Source organism: Thunnus thynnus, chromosome 19 (genome assembly GCF_963924715.1).
Source record: "Thunnus thynnus chromosome 19, fThuThy2.1, whole genome shotgun sequence".
Taxonomy (NCBI): domain Eukaryota; kingdom Metazoa; phylum Chordata; class Actinopteri; order Scombriformes; family Scombridae; genus Thunnus; species Thunnus thynnus.
The window spans coordinates 8,465,626-8,489,055 of NC_089535.1; the positions used below are offsets into that span (position 1 = coordinate 8,465,626).

Consider the following 23,430-nt stretch of genomic DNA (forward strand, 5'->3'; position numbering starts at 1 on the left):
TATATATATATATATATACATATACACACACTGTATGTATGTAACTCACAGATGAAGGCACAGCAGGCATTTAAGTGCACAACCATTTAAGAAAAAAAAAAGAATTATTTTTTATTTAATCTTTTGCAAGGCATTCACGTTTACCCAGAAAAGGTGAAATCAAGAACACTACATCATCAATATTAACCAGATACTATAATGGGCGTCTATACCATGTGTGCATATTTTTACACACACACACACACACACACACACACACATACAGTAAGGGACCACACACATACAAGGCTCTGCAGGATATCAGCTCTGTTTCTCATACCCATCTAAAGCTACCACCAATTACACTTTTAATAGCTTTGGTGAAAATCAGAGAAAACTGAAGTCCTTGTTTTCTTCCTCCACCCGAACTCAGCATGAAAAGTGCTTTATTAAGGTTCAGAATACTTTTCTTTTTCCATTATCTTACATATTGGTTTTCGTAAACAACTGTCCCCACCCTCCCACCCACCCCCCCCCCAGCCAAAAAAAAAAAAAAAAAAAATCAGCGGGGTTGTTGCAGAGCAGAGCTCATGACACAAAGCTTACAAATCACACATTGGTATTACAAAATAATCAAGAAATGAACAGGAAATCAATGGATAAAACACTCCATTAGCAAAAATTTATATGGTATAGTTCATATTTTGGAAGAAATTTGGTAAGAGTACTTGTTAACATTCAAACCACTTGCTTCAAAGGTAAAATTTGCTTACAGATAAGAAAAAAGTCAATAAATATATTCAATCTAAGAAAAACAAATTACAGAATTTGATTAATTACTATTAGTAGGGGTAAATATTCCATACTGGCCTTGAACATAAATGTAACCCTGACCATCACATGTACTTAAAGCCCAGAGCCCAGCAGGTATTGCTAAAACTACCGCTGCACTCAACTATGAACAGCAGTGTACAGGCTTAGTACCACGTATATTGATGAATCCATTCACGAGATCATCTCCTCAGAAGGTCTGTGTGTGCGCGCAACACGTCAGTCTAGGTATAAATTTTTAAACATTTAATGATCAAATAAATACATTTCCTAGATTTGATACTGACTGTATGCCGAGACAACATCCCACGTTAATACAATAACTTCAAAAGAAATAAAAAAAAAAAAGATGCAACTAGCGGTACGCAAATATCCTGAATGCTGAAATACATTCTCAGATGAGTGTTTGATGGGCGAAAGCAGCGCAATAAGTGATTTTTCAAACAGTGTAAAGGCAGTGAGCAATATGAAATGTAAGACCTAGATGTAAACTAAAAAAAAAAACAGCTCAGTCGGTTCTATACGGTTAGAAGTCATAGTCAGTACATAGAAAACGTAAATCTAACAAAAGCATCCAAAGTGCAACAACCACCAGTCAGACTTAAGGCCAAAAAATTTCCACAACTTTTTTTTAAATAATCAAAATATTCTTCCATGAGGTTAAATGAATCAGAACATCACAACTTAAAAACAACGTTAATCACGTTCGTTTCGCTTTCGACGACTCTTCACGTTGCCAATCAACAAAACATGTTTGAAGTCATTAAACTCTTCTGAGATGTAGACTCGCCAGGTTTGTTAGTAATTTATAAATCTTTAAGTTAATCAGAACAAATAAAAATCAGTCGAACGACGCTAGAGACCATTCCACAGTCCTGCACGAGTTGTACCGTCCTCTCTACAGTAAGAACTACCTTTCATCAACGGTAAAGGGAAATCAGTGAGTAGAAATACTTATAACGTAGATCATAGTGAGATAATAACGGGCTTACGCTGGAAGCTTCCCAAAAAAAAAAAAAAATCACTTCGTCATGGCACGGCAGGTAGCTTGCACTTTGGAACAGTAATGTGAAAACAGTTGGACATTGCACTTTATGAAATCATCTTTTTTTTTGACACATCTTAAATAGGTTCACTTGTGAGTTCCTCCCGAGGAGTGAAAACGTGTGATCGCTTTTTAAAAAAACAAAAGAAACCAAACAAACAACAGAAAACAAGATTATCCGGTGTGGAATAAATAGAGAGCAAAAATACAGAATACAGCGAGAAGACACTTGCTCGATGCTGCACGCAGGTTATTTCTAATGTTTTGGGAGGACAAACTGAAAGAAAGCACAATGATACATCAACAATGCACAACATCGAAAACCGATCAGTCCACTTAAGTCCATTAATTCAGTACAGATGGGTGCTATTGTTATACACTGTGTCTTGTAACCTTGAATTCCTTGCTGTCTGACATCATGTGAAGTATGTCATGGAGCTATTGGTCATAGAGTTATAGAGCCAACGTGGATATAGAGTTGAATTCATAGCAACAGAACTAAAGAAGTCCAAGGTCGACCGGTGTCGACCTCTCACCTCAGCGCACACCCCACCGCTCGTGGAGACCCCGCTCCTTTTGTCTTTAGGCAAGAGACTGGAATGCAGAGAGGGGGGAGAACACACTAAAAGGAAAGGAAGGAGATGGGATACTTTTTGTGTGTGTGTGTGTGTGTGTGTGTGTGTGTGTGCGCGCGCTCGTGTTTGTGTGTATGTCTGTGTGCGTACGTGAGCGTCCAAAACAACTAAACAAAAAGGCAGCATGAGAGGAACATAAAAATCCAGTGACATTTATGAACAGAAAAGCAAAAAAATGCCGAGATTTATATGCTGAACAGAAGGCAGAAGCAGGAGAAAAAAATAAAATAAAATTAAAAAAAAAAGGTCAAAAAAAGTACAAAATGGCGATAAAGTGTGACGATAACAAAGTCAGGCTTCCGAAGCCGAGAGAACAAAGCGAGGATGAAGGTGGACAGAGCCATCCAAAAAAGGCATGCATGAAGAACGACACACATCCATACTGTTCGGCTTGCCGTCCGTCACTCCGCTCACGGCGTGCAGAGCAGCGCTGCTGCCGGGTGCTGCTGCAGACACGGTGAGGGTCGGGACTGACTGTGCTGTATGGTCAGGCCAGAGGCAGACTGGACCAGGCGTCAACTAGACAAGAAGAGGATTCATGACAAGAGACCTGTGTCATGTTGTTTCCTGGCCAGGTGATGGGACAACCTGGGAGGAGCAGGGAGGTCTGGGGAAGGAGTGGGTCTCAGACAGGGACATAGGAGAAAAAAGAGGCGGGAGTATGGTAAATGTTCAGTGCCTCAGGGGCCCGTTGCTACGGGTTATGGAGTCAGAGATGTCCAGGAAGGCTGAGCGCATCACATTGAAGGATTTGTCAGAGAGGGATGACACGTCCTCTGACGTCATCCCCTTTGTCTCGATCTTTGGAAGGATCTTCAATCTGATGGTCCCTGCGGAGGCACAAAAACTTCACAGTCAGAAGCCTCGCAGCAGCTCTAATAGCTTTTTGTATACAGATGTGGATTAGTCACACATAACAGAAAAAGGACTAGAAAGTGAAAAAAGGAGGAGGAACAAAGCTGAGTTACCCGATTTGAACTGCTTTTGTTTCCGTAGGTAGAAGTTGCTGTAGGAGGAAAAAACCACGGGTATGATGGGTGCCTGAAAAACAAGAGAGAGGAAGCAATGAAGTGAGAAAAGGCGAAAACTCAAACATATTGTCAACTATCAGCTCTTAATTTTCATATTAAAAACACAAATGTAGAGTAATCTGATGTCTAAACCTTACTTTTGACCATTTTCTTCTTCCTCAGCAAACCAAAAAGATGAGAAACAAAAAGACAGAAATGCTTGACTGAACCAACATCACATTCATTCATTCTCTCTCTCTCTCTCTCTCTCTCTCTCACACATACACACAATCAGCACCAAACGAGCAATCTCCATCTCCTCCGCTGCTGCTAATAGAGGCCGAGTCTCTCTCTCGAGGCCCTGAGCGGCCCTTCAACAGGACCGGCTGAGCCAAACGTGGCTCCCCCTGGGGGCTGTCCTGCTTCCACTCAATCTGGCCGGCTGGGTACAAATGGAAAGGCTGGGCTGTAACTCGGCAGAAGCAAACACTGAGAGATAGAAATAGTCCGTGTTCACACAGAAGTAGTCTCAAATGTAAAGCGAAGCCAGCGTCGGGAAAATCAAAACACAGATTGTATTCTCCAGACCTCAGATGAAGTTATTCCGCCACCTCATGCCAACACACACACACACATACACTAATTCCAAATCAAGCACTCCTGATAGCATCCAAGCGCTTATTTGTATAACATATAAGCAGGGTCTGAGCTCCAGAGTCAACAGAAACCCTAAAAAAGATGTTAATGTGTTTGCTGATGAAGAGCAGTAGGGCTTTATTTATGTAGCCTTTCTGCCCTGCTGCCTATATGACCCAAACTGATATTAATCTTTAGCAGCAAGGTCCCAGAAAATTGGCTCACACATACAAACACACACACACACAGAAACCACACAAATTGCGGTTTCTGGCTATTCAACAAAGTTTTTTTTTTTTAATTCATTCCACCTGTCTGACCCTGACTGTGCGCTATGTAACAGCAGCTCGAGAGCAGAGACCTCCCACCTGCACGCGGAGACGAAACTCATAAAGACGCGCGGCTGAGCTGTCAATAACTCTGCTGTCGTTCTGCGTTAGAAACCGCTGTTGTCGTCCGTCTGATAGTTTAGTACTGGAGGAGAAGTTAGATCATACACAACAAACAGCAGATTTCACAGGAGACTCAAATAGAGACATCAGAATGAATGTGCTGAAAAAAAAAAAAATCTAAGTGAAAACAGACCATTTCAAAGCATTTCTTGCCAATAAGTCTGGCTTATTAATCCATCTATTCGAGCCATCATCTGTATAATCGGATATGGTTAAATCATAAAGTTGTCTTGGGCCATATAAGGTTGCTAGCTCCCCCATGTGTCTGGAATCAGCACAATGCTGGAAACATGACCCTCGCTGTTTCATAAGACAAAAATTGGCAGAAATCTCCTGGAATGAAGCCAGTATCATCACAACCCTGAACAGGATGAGGGTGTGCATTTTAATATATAAATTCAACATGTAAAGATAGGATACAGATAGGACAGCTCACACACACACACACAGAGTATATAGAAAGGGAAACATAAGGAGATCAAAGAAAAGATACTCACTTGTGCCTGCACTGCCAGGTGGAATGCGCCTTTTTTGAAGGGCAGCAGGTCGCCTTTCTGGTTTCGCGTCCCCTCTGGGAACACCCACAGACGAATCTGTAGAGGTCAAAAGGACGAGAGGTGAAAGGAGGAACGGCGATTTAATCATCCCATGTCATCCTCAATGTGTCAAAACCAGAGCTTTGTGCCTGATGATTAAGTGCAAAGAAGACCACAAATACCCACGTACAGCTCATGTAGTTCTGGGATCTCATCGCTACGACACAGAGGTGAATTACCTGGTCGTCCAACATGGTTTTGGCGGCGTCGGCCATGACGCTCTTGGCGTCGCTCGTCTTCTTTCGGTTGATAAAGACGATGCCTCCCAGCCAGCAGATGAGGCCTACTGTGCCGGCGTAGATCAACTCTTTCTTGGCGATCATGGTGCAGCGGTCCGGTAAGATCTCCATCAGGCCTGAGAAAACGGAGGAAAGGAAGCTCACTCACTCATAAATATCATAAATGTCATAACTAAAATGTGTTTCAGTACATTAACAACAAAACAATATAAAACAATATCTTAAATCATCATTAGCAGTCTTTGTTCAGATCAAATTTAAACCTCGGTTAAACAAACTAAAAAAATAGAAGGATGCATGATGGAAAAATCTGTTCTTTTGTCCAGACAAGCAGGATTTAATTTTTCCAACTTTGGGAAATAACACATTTTGATGCAAGATGTTTGTCAATCTGTCATCATGTAAGCTCTATCCTAATAGCTAGTTTGTTTGCTTTACCACTGGCCACAATTACACAATAATTGGCTTGTTTTGTCATTTATTTTTCTAAATTTGAAGCATTTTCCATCATAAAGTTGAAGTGTTTAAACCCCCTCAGTAGTTCCTAATATACAAATTGGGCCAAGTCTGTTTTAAGCAGTTGGTGCTCCTGATTTTGATTACAGGAAATCAGTATAACAAAAAAACATTACTTAGAGTTCTGCAATGCACACAGAGGAGTGGTAAAACTCAACAGTGCCTGACGTCTGTGTGAACTCACTGTTCCTGACAAGAATGTCCCAAAACAGCAGTTTTGTGTTGCGTGATTGCTGAAGTTACCAAGGAAAGGAGCAATAAACTACGTGTACTATTACAGGCTGTGAGCATCACTGTCTGTAAATAGCACTTAGTGTGCATGCTAAATATCAAATGCTACTATAAATAAATTAAATAAACTTGACAAAGACCAAAATCTTCTGTCTTCTGTATAAATATATGTATATGTTAAATGTACATAATTCTCTTTACCACCCCTTTAAACCACTTGTACTATGAAAATATGCACAATATATATCAATAGATTAGACTCTTGTCTTGTTCTGACATTAATAAAGTCAAGGTAGGATGCACGACAGAGTATATAACTGAGACTTTGAAATATGGTGTCTCAAAGAGGGCGTTAAAAGAATTGTTGAAGTTACACAGTAGCCAATATCACTAAATGTGGCATCCAAAGGCTCAATTTGGGATGAGCTTTGGTCTCTTATCTTACTATATATGGCCTTGTCAAACCCTGGATTTCATCACATAAAAAAAAAAATCAGGAGATGTAATACGTGTGATGTTGGAAAAGAGATTTTATTGATTGGGTTTATCTTGAATAGCACTTACATTATGAAATCAGACATGTTTGATTAACCTTCGTGCGACTGCGGCTCATGCAGGAGATAGAGCGATAGAGATGCCAAACACACACACACACACACATCATCAGAGAAAGGAGGTCAAAGTCAAACAATTGAAGGATGGGAAACAGCGGAGCGTGTAGATGTAGAAAAACAGAGCGGACAGAGCCAGGATGACATCAGAAAGAGTGTTTGAAACTCAGCCCTGGCTGTGGAGGTGAGGAGGATCTTAGTTCCTAACCGTCTTATCGCCATCAGCTCTAGGATGAGCAGCCGTTTAATGGCCGGGTGTAGCGGGGTCGGTATGGCAACTTGGACGCCGGGTCGGTCTCACGCTGAGTTTTCTCAGCGCTAATTAGATGCCTAGCTCTACCCCATGTTGTCACTAACCTGGCCTGGAGCCTGCCCTCATCGCTCACCGACCACTGAAAAACACTCTCTCCCGGGCGCTGATGGGGAGAAAACACACTTCTGCCAAATTAGTGTCCTCGACACTGAGATTTAACACTGGTGAGAATGACGCAATGCTAAGATGACATTGCTGCGCACGCATTAGCATGAGACAGATATGAAAAAACTGAATGAGAAGATGAAATATGCTCAAGCTACGCAGATTTCTTTTTTTTTTTTTTCCTGTAAATTTATAACCAGCTTTTATCTCAGACTTGCTCCTGTCAGGACAGTAATATATGTACTTTCTTTATTGGTGTATGTATTGATCTTCTGTACACACACACCATGATATTGAAATCATTTCTATGGTTTGCATGGTACTTTGCTGCATCACCCTTTGTGAGCACAGATGCTGGAATATTTTATTTGTCACGGTTTTTGCAGGACAATATTGTCTAATCTACACTGCAATCTGTCTCCCAAACCAACACCAGGAAAGATGCTTCTTGCTAGAAAACATTGGACTTAAAATGTGATGCACGTGACGGGACTTAGAGTTTTGTTCTAATAAGTTGTGGCCGAGGTTTGAGCGTTCTGTCATGTAGGACGGGGGCAAGTTGGCACCGATGATGTCTTCAGCGGTCCCGTTTGTCCATTTTCATCTGTTTTCGTGCTGTTTGTTGGCCGATCCAAGCCTGACTGTGACTAATGTGCAGAGAACAGGCTGAAGATTGAACTTCCTCAGCTGCTGCAGGAAGTACTGTATATCCTGTGCTGGGCCGTGTAATGAAGAAGTCTGTCTTGGTCTCCTCTTTTAAAAGGCGCCGGTACACTTCATGAGAAGTGCTTTCAAAAAACTTCACATTTGCATAATCTGAATCGGGAGGGTTGCGTCCGATGGCTTCCATAACTTCCCCAAAGCGACAATCAAACATCCGTTCATTGCTGTGTAAAAGTGAGTATGAGGACAAGAAGTGTGGACATGCTCTGTTCTAATCATCTAATCAGCCAAGTGTTGTAGCACTTTGCTCACACAGACTTGAGGCAGGATGTCAACACTGACCAGAATAAGCTGACATCTGAACTCCTCATGTGATAGAAAATGAGAAATGTCTTCCACTCTGTGACGTCGAACACATCATTATTCATTCATATAAAAGCAGATTCTGCCTCCTCTTGTTTTCTACTCTTATCTTTTCTCTCAGTTTTTATATCATTCTGTCATCTTTTTAATTTAGTCTCTTGAGTTATTGAATATAATTTGGCCTTTTAATTGTACTTGTTTCTCAACTACCTCCTTCGTTTTTTCATTTAAGTGAGGTAGCTGCATTTCTATTAATCCATCCATCCATCTCTGGCATGCATACTGTCCTAGCAGCAATATTTTTTTCCCCAGGATGGCGAAGTCATTCTTACCCTTACCAATCTCACTTCTCATGCCTGAACCTAACCAACCTAACCAACCCAACCAACGAAGGCAACGAGTAGAAGCCAGTCAGAGGTAGAGTAGGGCGGGTCATGACTTCGCCATCCTGAGAAATAAAAAAAAACTAGCATCCTGGAAAGATTCACCTAGCCGGGTTTCCATGAGGCAGCAAAGAGTGAATAATTCTTGTTAGTTCCACTGAGCAGTGGCAGCTTGCCCGTGTTATTGGTCAGGGGGTGAAGATTTGCCACATGTATACTCAGGAGCGGACTCAGAAACCCTCGCTGTCGGAGCTTCACAGGCGCAACGGTGCCCTTCTTCTGTCTGTGACTTCCGCACCTACCGGACAAGACTGCTGCTCCTCTAACTAAAATGTCCGGAAAACTCCCTGAGTGAGTGTCGAATCCGGTGTCAAGTTGCTCAGGGTGAACTGCTGAATGAACATCTGTTCTTCTCTGGTCGATCTGATCTTATTTTTGGATCATTCTTAATGTGAATCACCAAAATATTTCAGTAAATATTAACTCCTCAATTGTTTCAAGTTCACTTTTAAACTGAAATGACTCTGAAACTTGTTTAGTTAGATATGCATCTTATTTTGAAAGTGTCCACTTTCAGCCTCAAGGGTCTTTCAAGGTGTTCACATACAGTACATACTGGGAAAACAAGCTACTGTAGCCCTTCTTTTATTTCTATATATGTAGTCCCTCCTGAGTTTGAACAGTGCAGGAGGACAATGATAGGACAACTTCTCCTACACAGTTCACAGAATGTAGATGTAAACACCCTCAAATAAAAGTTAAAACTTAAGCCTCATACTTATTGTTTCATTACAGATTCAACATGCTGAAGTCCAAAAAGAATATTCATCTTCATCCTATACAGAGAGGCTGTATAAATACCAACCTAAAACGTCCAGGGAGCTCTGGTGGTTGGAGATGATGACGTAGGGTCCCTCTGTCTGCAGATGCTCCCAACCGCTCACTTCAAATCGAAGACCCAGGAAATATTTCACATGACGAACCAGGGAGCGGATAATCCTGGAGGGGGGGGAAATGGTTAATAACAGTTCTGCATAAGTATAGGTTAATGTGTATGTGTACAGTCATGTGAGGCTACATATCATTAACCAGACCCTACGTGGAAATGTTGGCGGTAACAGTGGAATGTATAAATCCTGTTAAATACTAGGGTATTACAGTACATTATATAAATACCAGCTCGGATACTTCAAACTTGACCCTAATCAAAAATACAGTCCTAACTATCATGAAAGTACAACACATCTGGGTGGACTAACCACCATTAGCTCTGTTTGTTTCTTGGTTGATTAAATCATCGCCTGTAGTAAGTACAACGCTCCAATAAGCTTTGAGGAAGAATATCCTACCATCTGCCTGTCTGCCTCTGACACTGAAAAGAAATAAACCAAAGTTATGACATAAATTTTATACAAATGTTAAGTCACACAGCCAATGTGGGGCTGTGATATGTCGGTTTTGATTTGCAGTGGAGCCACACAAGGCCTTCACTGCAATTTTTAGTCGAAGGAAATGTCTGACATTTTTGAAAATACGCTTATTTGCCTTCATGAGAAGAGTGATACCACTGTACGCTAAATGTGAAGCTACCGCCTGCAGCCGACTAACTTAGCTTAGCACAAAGATTGGGAACAAGGGGAAACTGCTAGCCTGGTTCTGTCCTGGCACTTTCAGATTACACACAGTCATTTAATATTAATATCAAGGTAGTTAATGAAGGTTCAAGAACTGTGATCATGATCACATCACAATTTCTCAACCTGACACATTTTTCACAATGATATCAGCACCACTGTTTCCTGTTTAAAATCTTCCTGAGTAGTTTATCTTCTGGGGCTTGTCAGTCTTTATAGAAACAAAAGAAGATAATCATTTCTCAACTCTGTTAAGACATATCTAAGGTGACCTCTGCACTCTTAAAGCTTCAAGACTGAATGCCCTCCCACGTAAACGTCTGCACCTATCTCTTCTTTTTGCCCCTACGCCACTTACAGAAGCCTGCTGAAACCTGCCTCGTCCTCAACCAAACACACCGAGTATGACTGCCAATTAAAAATATTTCTGAACTCTGGTTTTGTGTGCGAGGCTGCAAAAGGAGCCTTGGCACCGAGCGTCAACTCCACACCACAATAAACCACTTAGCTCCCCATTTCTCGCCATTATCTGATCATCATTCGATCGGGGCTAAACTCTTTTATCTCGTGGAAACAAAGGCAGAGCGGTATTGTAGCGTCAAAATTTAACTTAAGTACAAAACTGCCTTTAAACACACATCCCACACAGTGCTTTAATCAAATATTGATTCATCTGAAGATATATCTGTAAGATCAAGGACCATGTGTGAGAATTGGGAAAGACACTGGTTAGAATTACATAAACGAAGCCTGTGCTGAAACTTTCATTCAATCTATTATTTGCAATCTGCATCTAATTAACGTCTGGATTTCCTTAGGCAGCGTCTAATTATAGATTCCATGACTGCGACCGCCTTATCGGTCCGTTCTGGGAACGTAGGGATGCTCGTTAGGCACAGGTCAGTGATGGGATTTATCCAAGATGCAGCAAGCTTGAGAAAATAAATTGAAATTGTGAAATCTAAAAGATGAAATAAATAAATTGCTTCCCCCCCCTTTTTTAAAAAAAAAAAAAAAACAATGATGCATATAAACTGAGTAAGACTATTACTGATTGATTATTAACACTGAAAACTGAGCTTAGATAAAAAGAAAAAAAACTACAATAAATCATTCACAAGAGAGACATTAGCAGTTCAGTCTAAAGATCATACAGTCATAACTCACTGTCCAACTCTGCACCCGCCTTTCAGAGGCAAGCAAATTCCATACAAAAAAAAAAAAAAAAGAAGAAGCTGGACCACACCTTTTGGATAACAAACTATCTGTGTTTTCCTGGGTAACACACCGAAGCTGACTTATTTAGCCTCTGTTACACCATCAACTTGAATGACCTTCCCTTCCTTCTCAGGGAGTGAAAACAGCAGAGTCACTCCCCGTTTTCTGTCTCAGCCGGAGAAATCCTCACATCAATATCTCACGCCTCTGATCATATCCCTCCCAAACGTCTTGCCATATTTTTAAAAATCTACCTTATCTATCTCTACCATCTCCTTGTATTTTGCGGGATTTTTTCCCCGACTTTGCTTTAATGTTGTCTAGGACTGAAGCTTTTCAAACTAATCTAAAGTTAGTGCAGTCAGCCAGATACCGAGAACGCTAAATGACTATATATTAAGATTTTAGCACCCTTCAGTGGCAATATACAAAAAGAAACCCTGGCAGACAGCAACGCATGCCGTTACCCCCCCCTGAGAAAATGATAGAAATAATGGCTTCCATGTTTATTGACGGCATATAACAATGAATGGAAACAAACTATTTCAGTCATCGTTTTTAACTTTCTGATGAAAAAATAAAGTTGGAAGTAAGCGATTAGGTCTCCCGCTGTGGTTATGCTCACGATAATAACTGAATAGAAAAACAGTCAAGCCGCATAGTGTTAACCCTGATGGCCGGCACTGATAATCTTTTTTACCCATTCAACTGAGTGAATGGAAAGACTTAAGAGAGCGTTTACTAGGCGTAAACACTCCTTTGGAAAGGCAGCTGAACTGGTGTTGGTTTTAAATGAGGGGAGAAGGGATTTGGACTTTTATCTGGCTGGATTTGCACAAATGAGTCTGATTTGTCACAGATGAACAAATCCCCCATTGATTTTTTTTCACTTAAAAAAGATTTTAGAAATAATGCCCTATGAAGTTTCAGCTTTAAAGGATATACATAGAGGTGCTCTGATTGGTTACTGATGACTGGATAAGCGTTTTATGCGATTTTAAGTAAAACAATTATGATTCAAACTATGTTTTCACTGCTCTTAATGGAGCTAACGAAGTTGGTGTACACACCAGAATTCTCCATTATAATACAGTTAAGTACAGCTGGTCAAAGTTGCATCAAGGAGAAGGTTTACAGATCTTAATGGGAGTTTACAAAAGATATTTAACCTTGGTAACAAAATATTTTTTTCTTCAAATGCAGAAAATAGTTTGGATGATGTGATTAACTTATAAAAAATGTGTTTAGTTGCTGTTTGTTGCTCCCAGTGGAGCACGCAGCTGAAGCTGTATTAACCACAAACCCTTTAACCTCAACTTTAAAGTTTGGAAGATGTTATCATCATGAATAATAACCATAACGGCAAAAATAAGACCCAGGTGGTTGAAAAATTATATAAAATTTCTGCCTTAATGTGACCTTCAGCACATGAGAGGGGTTTTTTTTGGAGTAGCATATCCAAAAGTCACCTTTCTTCAAATCATTTTCTAATGATCCTTTATATGATACACATTAATGTTTAATGCTACCTACTAGCTAAGTCTTGCCAAGCTTTAGTTTTCTCACTATTTACAGGATGATGCAGGTCATGATGAACTAATATAGAAGTCTACATTAAGTTTTTTCTCCAGGTTTAATTACTGCATGAAAGCTCAAAATGTTTTAAAAAAATCAAAGACACGAGAAAGTTCTTAACTCGCTATGTACTTGTGTTGGTTACCATGTGACTCTACCTAATGCAATTATCCCACCCTACTGCCTCACATAAAGCTTATACATACAGTATACGTTTGATTGGCGCACTACTAACTTTAACCTTTAAACCAGACTGCAGTCTCCGGGTTATCTTTCAACACAGCACTACAGTGATAAATACAGCCAGTGTGGTGGAAAAGCCACTGGTTATGCAATGAGTCAGCCAGTGTTGCAGCATTTGTAAGATTGTTAAAGGGGAATAAGATGGCCACAGCTGAGTTCTTTTTATGGCCAATCCACTAAGCTTTTTCCTGTGGTTCATTTCATTACCGGTCTCTAAAAGGTTTCTTTTGAACCTACAGGGCATAATGACATTTAATCTGATCTGATACGAGCATTGGTTCAATAAAACCAGGCTGCTCACAGATATAAAAAGGTGAGTGTGACCTGTTATCCCTAAAAAATATTGTACCAACTGAGATACTAGTGCAGAGGCGAATTCAGGTGCTAAAGGTCAGATGTTTGTTCAGAAACAGGGACACGGTCACAGGATCTGAATGGCTGGAATCCATTCAGAAAGGCAGGGACATGTATTCTTTAAATGTCATGCCACGCGCAGGTCTGAGTGACAACATTTCTGCATAGTAAACAGACAGCAACACTGGTAATCCCCCGCTGATGTTAGAAGACTTTACACCGGGTGGAACCTGAGCTGAAGTGAGTGAGAAAACTAAGCCTCTGTCCTTTATCTGTTGTCATGAGATCCTTCCTGATAATTAACGCTGTAGCCGTAGCCAAAAGTAGCCATTCAGCTGCATAAACACTGACAGTAAATTGAAAACTGACACGGGAAATGCAAGCAAAACAATGGTAACTTGAGGTCTGTGGAGGCTTTTAACTGACTGTATATGCCTGTTCTGGCCCGTTCTGGCCCACAAATACTTTACAGTGGCGCATTCAAGTCCTCAGCTGTGAAGCAAGTAGTCAACCCCAGAATTCAGGCCTTTGTGTACCCGTCTGACAGCAAATTTCTGTGACAGACTGCTCTGTCCTTGATGAATCACAGAGATTTCTTTTCTTTTTTTTTGTCTGAACTGGCTGGTGGTGTGTAAAATGTGCAATCTCCATTCACTCCCCTGCGCAAGGTCTGACCCCAATTGAGTCACTTTGTCACAGTCAACAGGTCCAGATAACATTTGAGCGGACAGAATGGTACATTGGTGCAACACGACACCACCGCCGTGGCTAACGTGACTGCGAAACAGTTATTCCTAGAGCAGTAAGGTCCACTGTTGTAACTGACAGGGCTGCTGTCAGCAGATCAAGGCCAAGTGAGGTTGCGCTGAGGATGGGCGTCATAACTATTCAGTAACCCAGCTATTATCAGAGGGGAAACTTGCCATCTGGCATCTGCTATTTAAGGTAATTACTGGAATGCAGTCACTTGTATCCAGCAATCCATCCTCGCCGTTTAGGTTTGACCACAACTACACAAACCCCCCCTTGCTATAAAGTGGACACTGATACTGAAGGCGTACCATATTTCTGTCTTAACAAGTATCAGATGACCTGATCAGTATGTATGTCAAGTATAACATAACATATTTCCTCCAGTGGTAAATAAGGTCAAGGGGTCATTCATACAGAACTAATATCTGCTATTTCAGCATGTTTGTCACAGAGTTCTGGGCTTTAAATTTCTTTAAACTGAAAGTTGTTCCCAATAATCTGCCGCTTACATGTAGGTAAACAGAGAATCACCTTTAAAGGATAAGTTCACAATTCTTCCAAGTCCATCTTAAAACAACAGTCTGTAATCATTCCTCCTGTTCATAGTGACTATTAAAAGACCCCCTTCAAATGTGCTTTCAATGTAAGTGATGGAGGCCAAAATCCACAGTGAGTCCACACAGTCATTTTGTGCAAAAAGGCATTAAAAGGTTTATCTGAAGCTTATATGAGGCTTCAGCAGACTGAGTTAATCATATCAAGTGGATATCTGCCACATTTACTGTCCTTTTAGCATCAAATTCCCTCTTTATGTTTCCTCGGACAGTGTTTCCCTCTTCACAAAAAGAGGGACTTTGGCACTAAAAAGGCTGTAACGTTGAAAGAAATCTACTTGATCTCTTCAAATAAACTTTTAAATACAGTTTTGCACAGAAGAAGGCTTGTGGATTTTGGCCCCCATCACTTATACTGTAAGTACATTAAGAAGGAATCTTGTAATGGTCAGTATGAACAGGAGCAAGAAAAATCAATTTCAATGTCAATTTGGGCACCTGACTGTTGTTTTAAATTGTGAACCTGTCCTTTAACCTTCAATACCACCACTAACTATGACCTGAGTTGAATTACACTTGGATCAAAAACTGACCATTAAAAGCTTCATAGTGATGTGATTTGTAGCAGGGCTGTTGTGCAGGATTGTACAATGACAACTCAGTGGATATAGCTACACTTTAAACAGCTAAACTGCATAAAATTGTTTTAGCTTTAGCTTGTTTTCTAAAATGAGCTTCTCTGATAAGCACATTTACAAAACAATGACAGCCTTGTTGTGTTATGTGGTCACCACATGTAGCTAACACCAGGCGTCTGATTGGAGGGGAGGTAGCACACATTCTTGCTGGTAATATAATGAAGGTAATTAACGTTATCTAAAAGCTGGTATTGTTTCCTACACATAAGGAACAGACTGAATTATGCCCTGACGTGATTCACTAAGCATGAACGTAACGTTAAAAGCTTCAGCTAACGTTATCACGTCCCTGCTGCCTGTGTCAAGGGGGCTAACGTTAGCATATGTGTGATTAAAAATGCAACTGTTTTTTTGTATGTGTTTAATTTTTTTAAATGGCAGACGAATTGATAGAGTAAAAGCTATCTGTTGATACGATACAGCTATGTTAATATAACTGTACGACACAATAAGACCGGTGATGTTGCTAGCGAGCGTTATCTGTATGTTTAACGTCTACTACGGCTGCTACTAGCCAGCTAGCACGTCAAGCTAACGTCGGCTAGCTGTCAAGACTGGGGCTGCGAGCGACATTTATTATGCAAACAAAACTCACCTCATGTTTTCAATGTCTCTGCCTCCGCTTTTCAGTATACACAGAGGAATCGCAATCAGCGCCAACATCATCATCCAGGCGACGTAAAAGCACTTTTTGAAATAGAAAACAAACGTGCTGCTGGTCCACATCAGGAGTGGGATCAGCAGCAGCGGTGCCATCCACAGCGCATCCATAGCGAAGCCACCGCACCAAACTCACAGCAATAAACACACGCGGTTTGGATGAGGAAGCCGCCGGGTCAGCTACGATGCAAGAGGAAGAGGAGGCACCGCGACCCCGACAAACATTACACAGTCACCAGTATTCCGTCAGGGCCCCCTCCCAGGGGATATGGCAATGCTTGACTCTGACTGTCTAAAATGAACATGTACCGCTGCTGCTGCTGCTCATCTGTTGCTAAATGGCATCATGAGGTGGAGTCAAGTCGTCATCGGTTGTGCTTTTTTTCTATTTCCGTTTGCTGGACCACTATGTCTGATGTCACTATGGGTGCAGTCACACAGTTTAACGGTTCTCAGGTCATTTCAGTACATTGTCATTCTTTTATATTTTAATGGCTACATTTTATACCCACAACTTTTCTAAATGCCCACCTGGTTTGCCGCCTTTCCTTGCAGAAACTGCAAAGTCTCTTGCATTCTTTAAAGTCCCCTTTCACTCAAAAAATATGTTTTTCTTCTTGTTCCTTCAGCTGGATGTTTGAGCTTCACTGTGCACAATGATGTATGTGCAGAGTTTGACACTAGAAGGCTGTTTTCACATTCATCTGCTCATTGAAAATCAAATTTTAAGGGCTTTACTGGGCCTACGAGCATGGTTTGTGGTTGGTTGGTGAACGGTTTCAAAGCCGGTCCTGATGCAACATTCAACTTACACAAGTGTGATGTTGAAAACTTAAAGCCTCCAGTGCACAAACACTGAGAAGAGACTTTACAGTGAAGTGGGAAACATCTTGTGTCCAGCAGTTAAACTTTTGCATATTCATAGATTCTGGATTTTTTTAAATGAGGGAGAAGGAGTAGATGTCATTTCAAGGATTTTAACAAGATTATTGAACTTTTTTTGTGGAAAAAAACATATCGGACACAAATTATTATTCAAAGATTTTTAATATATATCTCAAAACAGGAGGAGATCTTTAAGCCATATGAAGAATCACAAAGGTGCGTTACTACTGTCTCAACACTCAGAACTCATTTGTGTAAATGTGTCATCTTTCTTTCTTTATTTTTATTTATTTACTTATTTATTGTCCTCAGTTATCTTATTTCTTTTGGAGTTTTTAAATATATGACTCTATCCCTGTGCCTTTTATGTTATTCTCTGTTCTATATGGATTTGTTTGACTGTTTGTTTTGTGTGATGGTTTTCCTGTATTTGTGTGTGTTATGTATTTCAAATTTTGGCCAATAAAGTAGGAAAAAAGAATTTTGTCAGCACGTTTATTTTCTAGCCTGAGTGAAATTAAATTAGATCCGAATTAACTGTGAATGCATTCATTTCAGTCAATTTACCCACACACAGTTTTGTGTGGTCAAACATCCAGATTTCAGTCTGCTATAATAGGCCTATGTGGATTCACTCTCTCCACAGGGTTATCCCCAGAAAGAGACCAGTTTGACAGCCGATTACAGCACAACACGCATAATTGGATTAGCAGTGATAATCCAATCCTTGGCTATAATCTGACACTGTCCAGTAGCCTTGACTACCAAGTTTCGGCCATGTCGAAGAGCTCTACTTGACATGATTTAGAAGATTAGGATCAATCAGTCATTAATCCTGATTTAATACGTGCAGCGATCCTAATCATTGGGTGACTCTGAACTTGGCATCAGTCGACTCATTCAGAAGCAGCGCAGTAATGAGACTGTCTAATTTGCAGTTTGCAAAACGCACAGAAGCAAAGGAAATTCAGTAATGTGTGAGGTGAGAGAAGAAACCTCAGACTCAGAATAGATGAATGCCTTTTTAAAAGCTTCTTTGTTTCTCTACATGGGCTGGAATACTCTGTACTTTGATCCAGACAATATAAGGGTCGGTCGAATGGTTGGTTCCATCAAGCTGGCATTTAGAGCTACAAGGATCAGTCGATTAATCGATTCTTCAATTAGTTGATTGACAGAAAAAATAATTGCCACAATTATCTGGTTCCAGATTCTTAAAGGCAAATATTTTCTGGTTTCTTTAGTCCTCAGTTGCAGCCCTACTGACATTTTGTTTAGAATGTGTCTGATTATCTGATTTAAATTCCAATTTAATTAGAGATTCATTAGTTGCAGGTGGGGGTGTATTTAATCCTGGTGGTTTTAAATCAGCACGGTGAACTATATTCTTACTGGTGGATTTTGAGAAGCATTGGACGTGAGATTAATCTCAGATACTACAGGATGAACAGTTATTTTTCTTCAAGAAAAAGGTTTTAATTTGAAGTGAATGGCAGACTCTTAAAACTTAAGGGTTCACATTTCAGACAGGCAATGAGCACCCTCATAAGCGAACATCTTTGAGTCGGCCTCAGGTTGCACCCTCTGCAAAGACGGCAGACCAATAGGAAGCCTGCTGCACAGACTATCCTTCTTTCGTCAGATAGGGGTTAACACGAAGTTGTAAAAGGTAGCCTTTGAACTGGTATGACACGGTGGTGGTTAAGGTGGAGTTATGTCAACAAACTGAAGTCATGGGTGTTTGAAGTAGTACAGCTCCACACTGACATCAGTATTCATTGGCTTCATTTACTGTAAGAGAGGGTGGTATTGAGTATACAGATATCTCCATAAATGTATATAAAAAGGTTCTTGTTTGCAGTAGATCCTCCTCATTCACAGTCCTTGTTAATCTCATTTGACTCTTTCCAAACATGACTGGTTTAATTTTGAGTATGTGATTTTGAATTAAACAAATACAAAAGGAATATGCCGGGTTACACTGTCTGAGAACTATTAAGAAGCTGAATGAGGTTTGATGGAGCTGTGGACATTGCAGGGGGTTGGAAGCTGTTGTGCAGTTAGGAACAGCTGGACCACATGTTTTCATAAACTCAGAAACAAATAAAATGTACATTTGTTTTACTGAAATAAAATATCAAATGGATGAAGCTACTATTCTGCTACTATGTCCAGGAGAAAAAACATGGTTTCGAGAATGATTTTGTTGATTTCAGGTGCAACTGTAAACAATTTCATAGGATTTTGACATGAATACCACGCCTTATTATGCAGCTACACAGTAAATATTTGCTTTGCAGGGATAATGCAGTCTCATGTACAGTTTACTGAATAGTGGCATGACAAGATGTGGTGCATGGAAAAAAGAACAAACCAATTAAGTGAATTCTAAGAATCAATACAGAAGTCTTGTTTGTGTGTGTGTGTTGTTGATCTTTAGAGATATGTGTTTTCAAGAATTACTATTGTGGTATATTTGTACTTATGAGAATGTTTGTGCCTGTGGTTGATGCGATAGCAAATATAGGGAAGTTTTCACAAAATAGCATGAGGTTATACTATACAGCAGATGTATAGAGCATTGGTTCCAAGTTGCCGTTTCCTTTTCTCTTGTTATTCCACCATAAATGCCTCAAGTGTTACACTGTTTCACTTCTGCTTATTTAGAGCAACAACTACAACCAGCAAAAACTGAAAGCTAAGCAAAGTCGAAACTCAAGCTATTCAATGAAAGTTTCCTCAGGAAATGAAGGTGATATATTAGAGATTATGACTGTCAATGATACACGTTGTATCAGCATTTACAACTCTACAGTCTTCATCTCTTGTTAATCATTATCAGATAGATTCTGATAATGTGCAGTCCATCTGGTAAAACTTCATTTCAGCTGAATCTTCATTAAACCAGAACGGTTCCTGACGACACTTTAATACTATGCCATCCAAGTCGAATTGATCCAGCTGTTCAAAAGAGGAATCAGGGCTGGGATGCAGAGCTATGCTTGTTTCAATTTGCCAAATTTGATTGTTTTTTTCTGCTTTGCTCTGCAGATAATAGATTTACTTCCAAGTCTTTGCGTGGATAAGCCAACTCAATTTAGCCAGCTGAAACTTCTGGAGCCCCAAGAGGCGAGCAAGGTGAGAGTGAGGGCGCAGTACTGCGGGGTTTTATATTGTGGATCTTGATACTCTAGCAAACACTGGCAGTCTGAGTGTGGGATAGAACCTCTGTTGAGGAGGAAGGAGCCAGATCTCGTGTGAGAGATTGAGAGGTTGAGGTCACATCCGGGGTCTTTGTTGGCTCTGGAATCAAACTCCTCCATCTGGAGAGCGTAAACACTTAGCAGAGGTTTGGAATACTCAGCAGCCTTTAGTGCCCTACTTGAGAAACCTTGACAAGAGTGACATAGAGAAACAGTTCACTTCTGACCGTGGTTTATTGTTATTGGACATCTGTGCGAGCCATGACTTTTTCAAGCTGGACACCACCTTGAAACGCAAAGGGATTCACAAATGCACATAACATCATTAGAGATCCTCGGGGGTCAAAGGCTGATGTTGAATTTGGAGATGTTTTATCAGACCTGTACACTTGGATTAATAAAAAGGCTGAGCAGTCAACCGATCACCATCTGGTGGTGCGTCAGATCAGAGGAAAAAGCGGAGACTCATGATCTCATCCGGTAAACCGTAAGCAGGTGGTAGAAGTTGCTGCTGAAATGACGTTTACTACTCATGTGGCTGCGCTCACTTTCCTTGCAGAATGGAGCCAGAAAGACCTCAGATTCAAGTCATTGCTCTTCCTAATCCTTTTGGAATTAGTAAATGATCGCATGAATTGATGTATTGATTATTTTGTGCTCTGTTAATCGATTGCTTTTAATCTCAAAATCCTTCATTTCATTACTTATTTTGTGCATTTAGACTGGTGCGTGACAGTGGTAAGGAAGGTCATTGTGCGCCCTCTGCTGGTGAACAAAAACTGTTTTTTTGAGGGATGGAGTGAATGTTCTCATTAAAGGCGCAATCCATGATACAAATGGAAATAAAAGAGTTGCCCTCTCACTAGAATTAAAACACAGGATTTGAAACTGCTGCTATGACTCACATAGTGATTGACAGGTCTTTTAATACATGGATGACAATAAACAACAGCCAAAGAAAAGTTATTAATGTATTGTAATTCTGTAAAAAGAAAAAGAAAAACAGTGTGTATATAAACACAATAGTAAAGTAAAATATGCCTGTTGTTTGAATTATGAACAATTAGAAGACAAGAAAATGCTTAGTTTTAATAATTAAGTCAAAATATTCAATTATATACATTATGTAAATGAGTTAATTGTCTATAGGCATCACCAGACCAGATTAAATACCATAGTGAGGTAAAACAACAACATTAATTTAAAAAAGTAACATCATCTTCGTGAACAGCATAATAGTACAACAACAACAAAACTGCAGTATGTGCCTGTATGTGTGTACTGTTTCAGGTATGGGGTCAGCTTTGGGCAAATATAGCAGCAACTTAAACCTTGCAGTGAACTTGATGTCTACCGTTATGTTCAGTTTATTGTTATCAAGTCAAGTTATCACTGTGTGGTCAATGCACAGGTTGATTTAATTATGTAACGCATAAATCTCCAAGTATGCATGATGTTCTCTGTGATATATTGACTATCCTGGACGAGTTCCAAGTCTCTGCAGAGACTTTTTTTTATGCTGTACTTTGTTTCTACAGAGTTAAAACATGCCAAAACATGTTAATTGTCCCTCAAGGCTTGTTTGAGTCCAGCGGGTCTAATACCGTGTAATTTTGGAGGCATAAACCAAGAAGAAACACACATATTTCAAATGGTTTGACATGGTAATGGTAATTTTGATAGACAGCCAAATTTGAACTTTTCATTTCTGTAACATTCAACTAAAAAGTGCATAAGTTCATTCAAATCTCAGTTTGGTGGCTTGACAAATATGCTTGTTGTAAACATCTTCCAAGATATTGTAGTATTAGTACTAATATAACACTGGATAAAAATGTGTTTTTGTAGCCACTGCCATTTTATAAATGCCAACAGATGATCTCAGGAATGTGTTATGTTCTCTAGTTGTATTTGACAATAGACCTTTCTCACAGCAGACATTTTCACTGATCACAGCAGGAAAAGCACAGGTGTAACTAATGAAATTAATGAAGACTTTGTGCCATGAAGTGTCACAGTAAAACCATACACAGTTCCAGGGCCCTGGATCTGGCACAACTGAAAAGCACAAATACTGTACATAATGAATGCCATTTATTACACTTGTGTTAGAAGTCAAATGTTTGCTGTGAGACACATCAATCACAGTATGGACGTTATCTCCCCAGTATTATGTTTTTGGCAAACCTTCCCTTAAATGAAGGCCTGCATTTCTGCATTTTTGTTCATCTGTGCTTAGTGCCCCTAGTGGTGTCTCTCCATGTTGTACATTTCCAACCACCAGATGGCAGTGTTGTTGTAGTAATACTGGCCATAGCAAGCCACGTGAAATTGGTATTTAATGCATTTTAAGGGACTATTGGCATGAAACCTTTAATTTAGCAGCCTGTGTAAAGATTCACATAATTCATCACAATGATTATCATAACCATGATAAGGATAATTGCTGACATGGTGGATGTTTAATGCCTGGATGAGATGTAGAAAAAAAAAGAGGTATCAAACCAGTTTGCAGCAAAAATATATCTGTATTGTAATCTGTATATTCTTGAGGAATCTATAGATATATAAAATGTATGTCCCAGCCATAGTAACCACTGTTAGAAGATGCAGGAATGTCTTGCATTCTGAAATTGATCATTAATTAGCTTTTTTTGTAAATCTAGAAAATAAAGAATAGCAACATGAACAAGAGGAGGTAACTATAAGAAGATAGGGACTGAAAAAATATGTATGTGCACGTTGCGAGCTTGTGATTAACTGTGAGGATGATCGGCGCCACAAACGTACCCACAACTAGTTTTACATGCAGAGTTATAGCGGAAGTCTGGTTACAGTTTATACTAGATCATAATTATTTGAACAGAGCAGTCAAACAAAAGTCACATGTTGGGGCCCAAAGTTTTGAATAAACTCATAGTTAAACTTGTGCAAGGAACAAAATGATTTGTTTCCTATCATGATGCTGTTTTCCTGCAGCAGAGCAGATTGATTGAAGAGACTGCTGTTTTAGCCTCTGATTCTTGTTGCACAAGAAGTTTCTAA

At 40.0% G+C, this 23,430-nt stretch overlaps 1 protein-coding gene across 2 annotated transcripts; it reads right to left on the reverse strand.

The window, feature by feature from the left end:
• Positions 1-754: 754 nt before the first annotated feature.
• On the reverse strand, positions 755-17,635 carry agpat2 (1-acylglycerol-3-phosphate O-acyltransferase 2 (lysophosphatidic acid acyltransferase, beta)). 2 transcript variants are annotated; one of them, XM_067575075.1, is made up of 6 exons: positions 16,233-17,629; positions 9,474-9,607; positions 5,364-5,539; positions 5,086-5,181; positions 3,459-3,531; positions 755-3,320 (listed from the first exon to the last, which is right to left on the reverse strand). In XM_067575075.1, the coding sequence occupies exons 1-6, from the start codon at positions 16,406-16,408 to the stop codon at positions 3,163-3,165; spliced, it is 813 nt and encodes a 270-aa protein (XP_067431176.1). In that variant the 5' UTR covers positions 16,409-17,629; the 3' UTR covers positions 755-3,162. The 2 variants fall into 2 exon arrangements, 1 of the variants encoding a protein (XP_067431176.1); XR_010924732.1 differs by lacking the exon at positions 755-3,320 and adding an exon at positions 3,659-3,942 and having other exon boundaries at positions 16,233-17,635.
• Between the last annotated feature and the right edge of the window lie 5,795 nt (positions 17,636-23,430).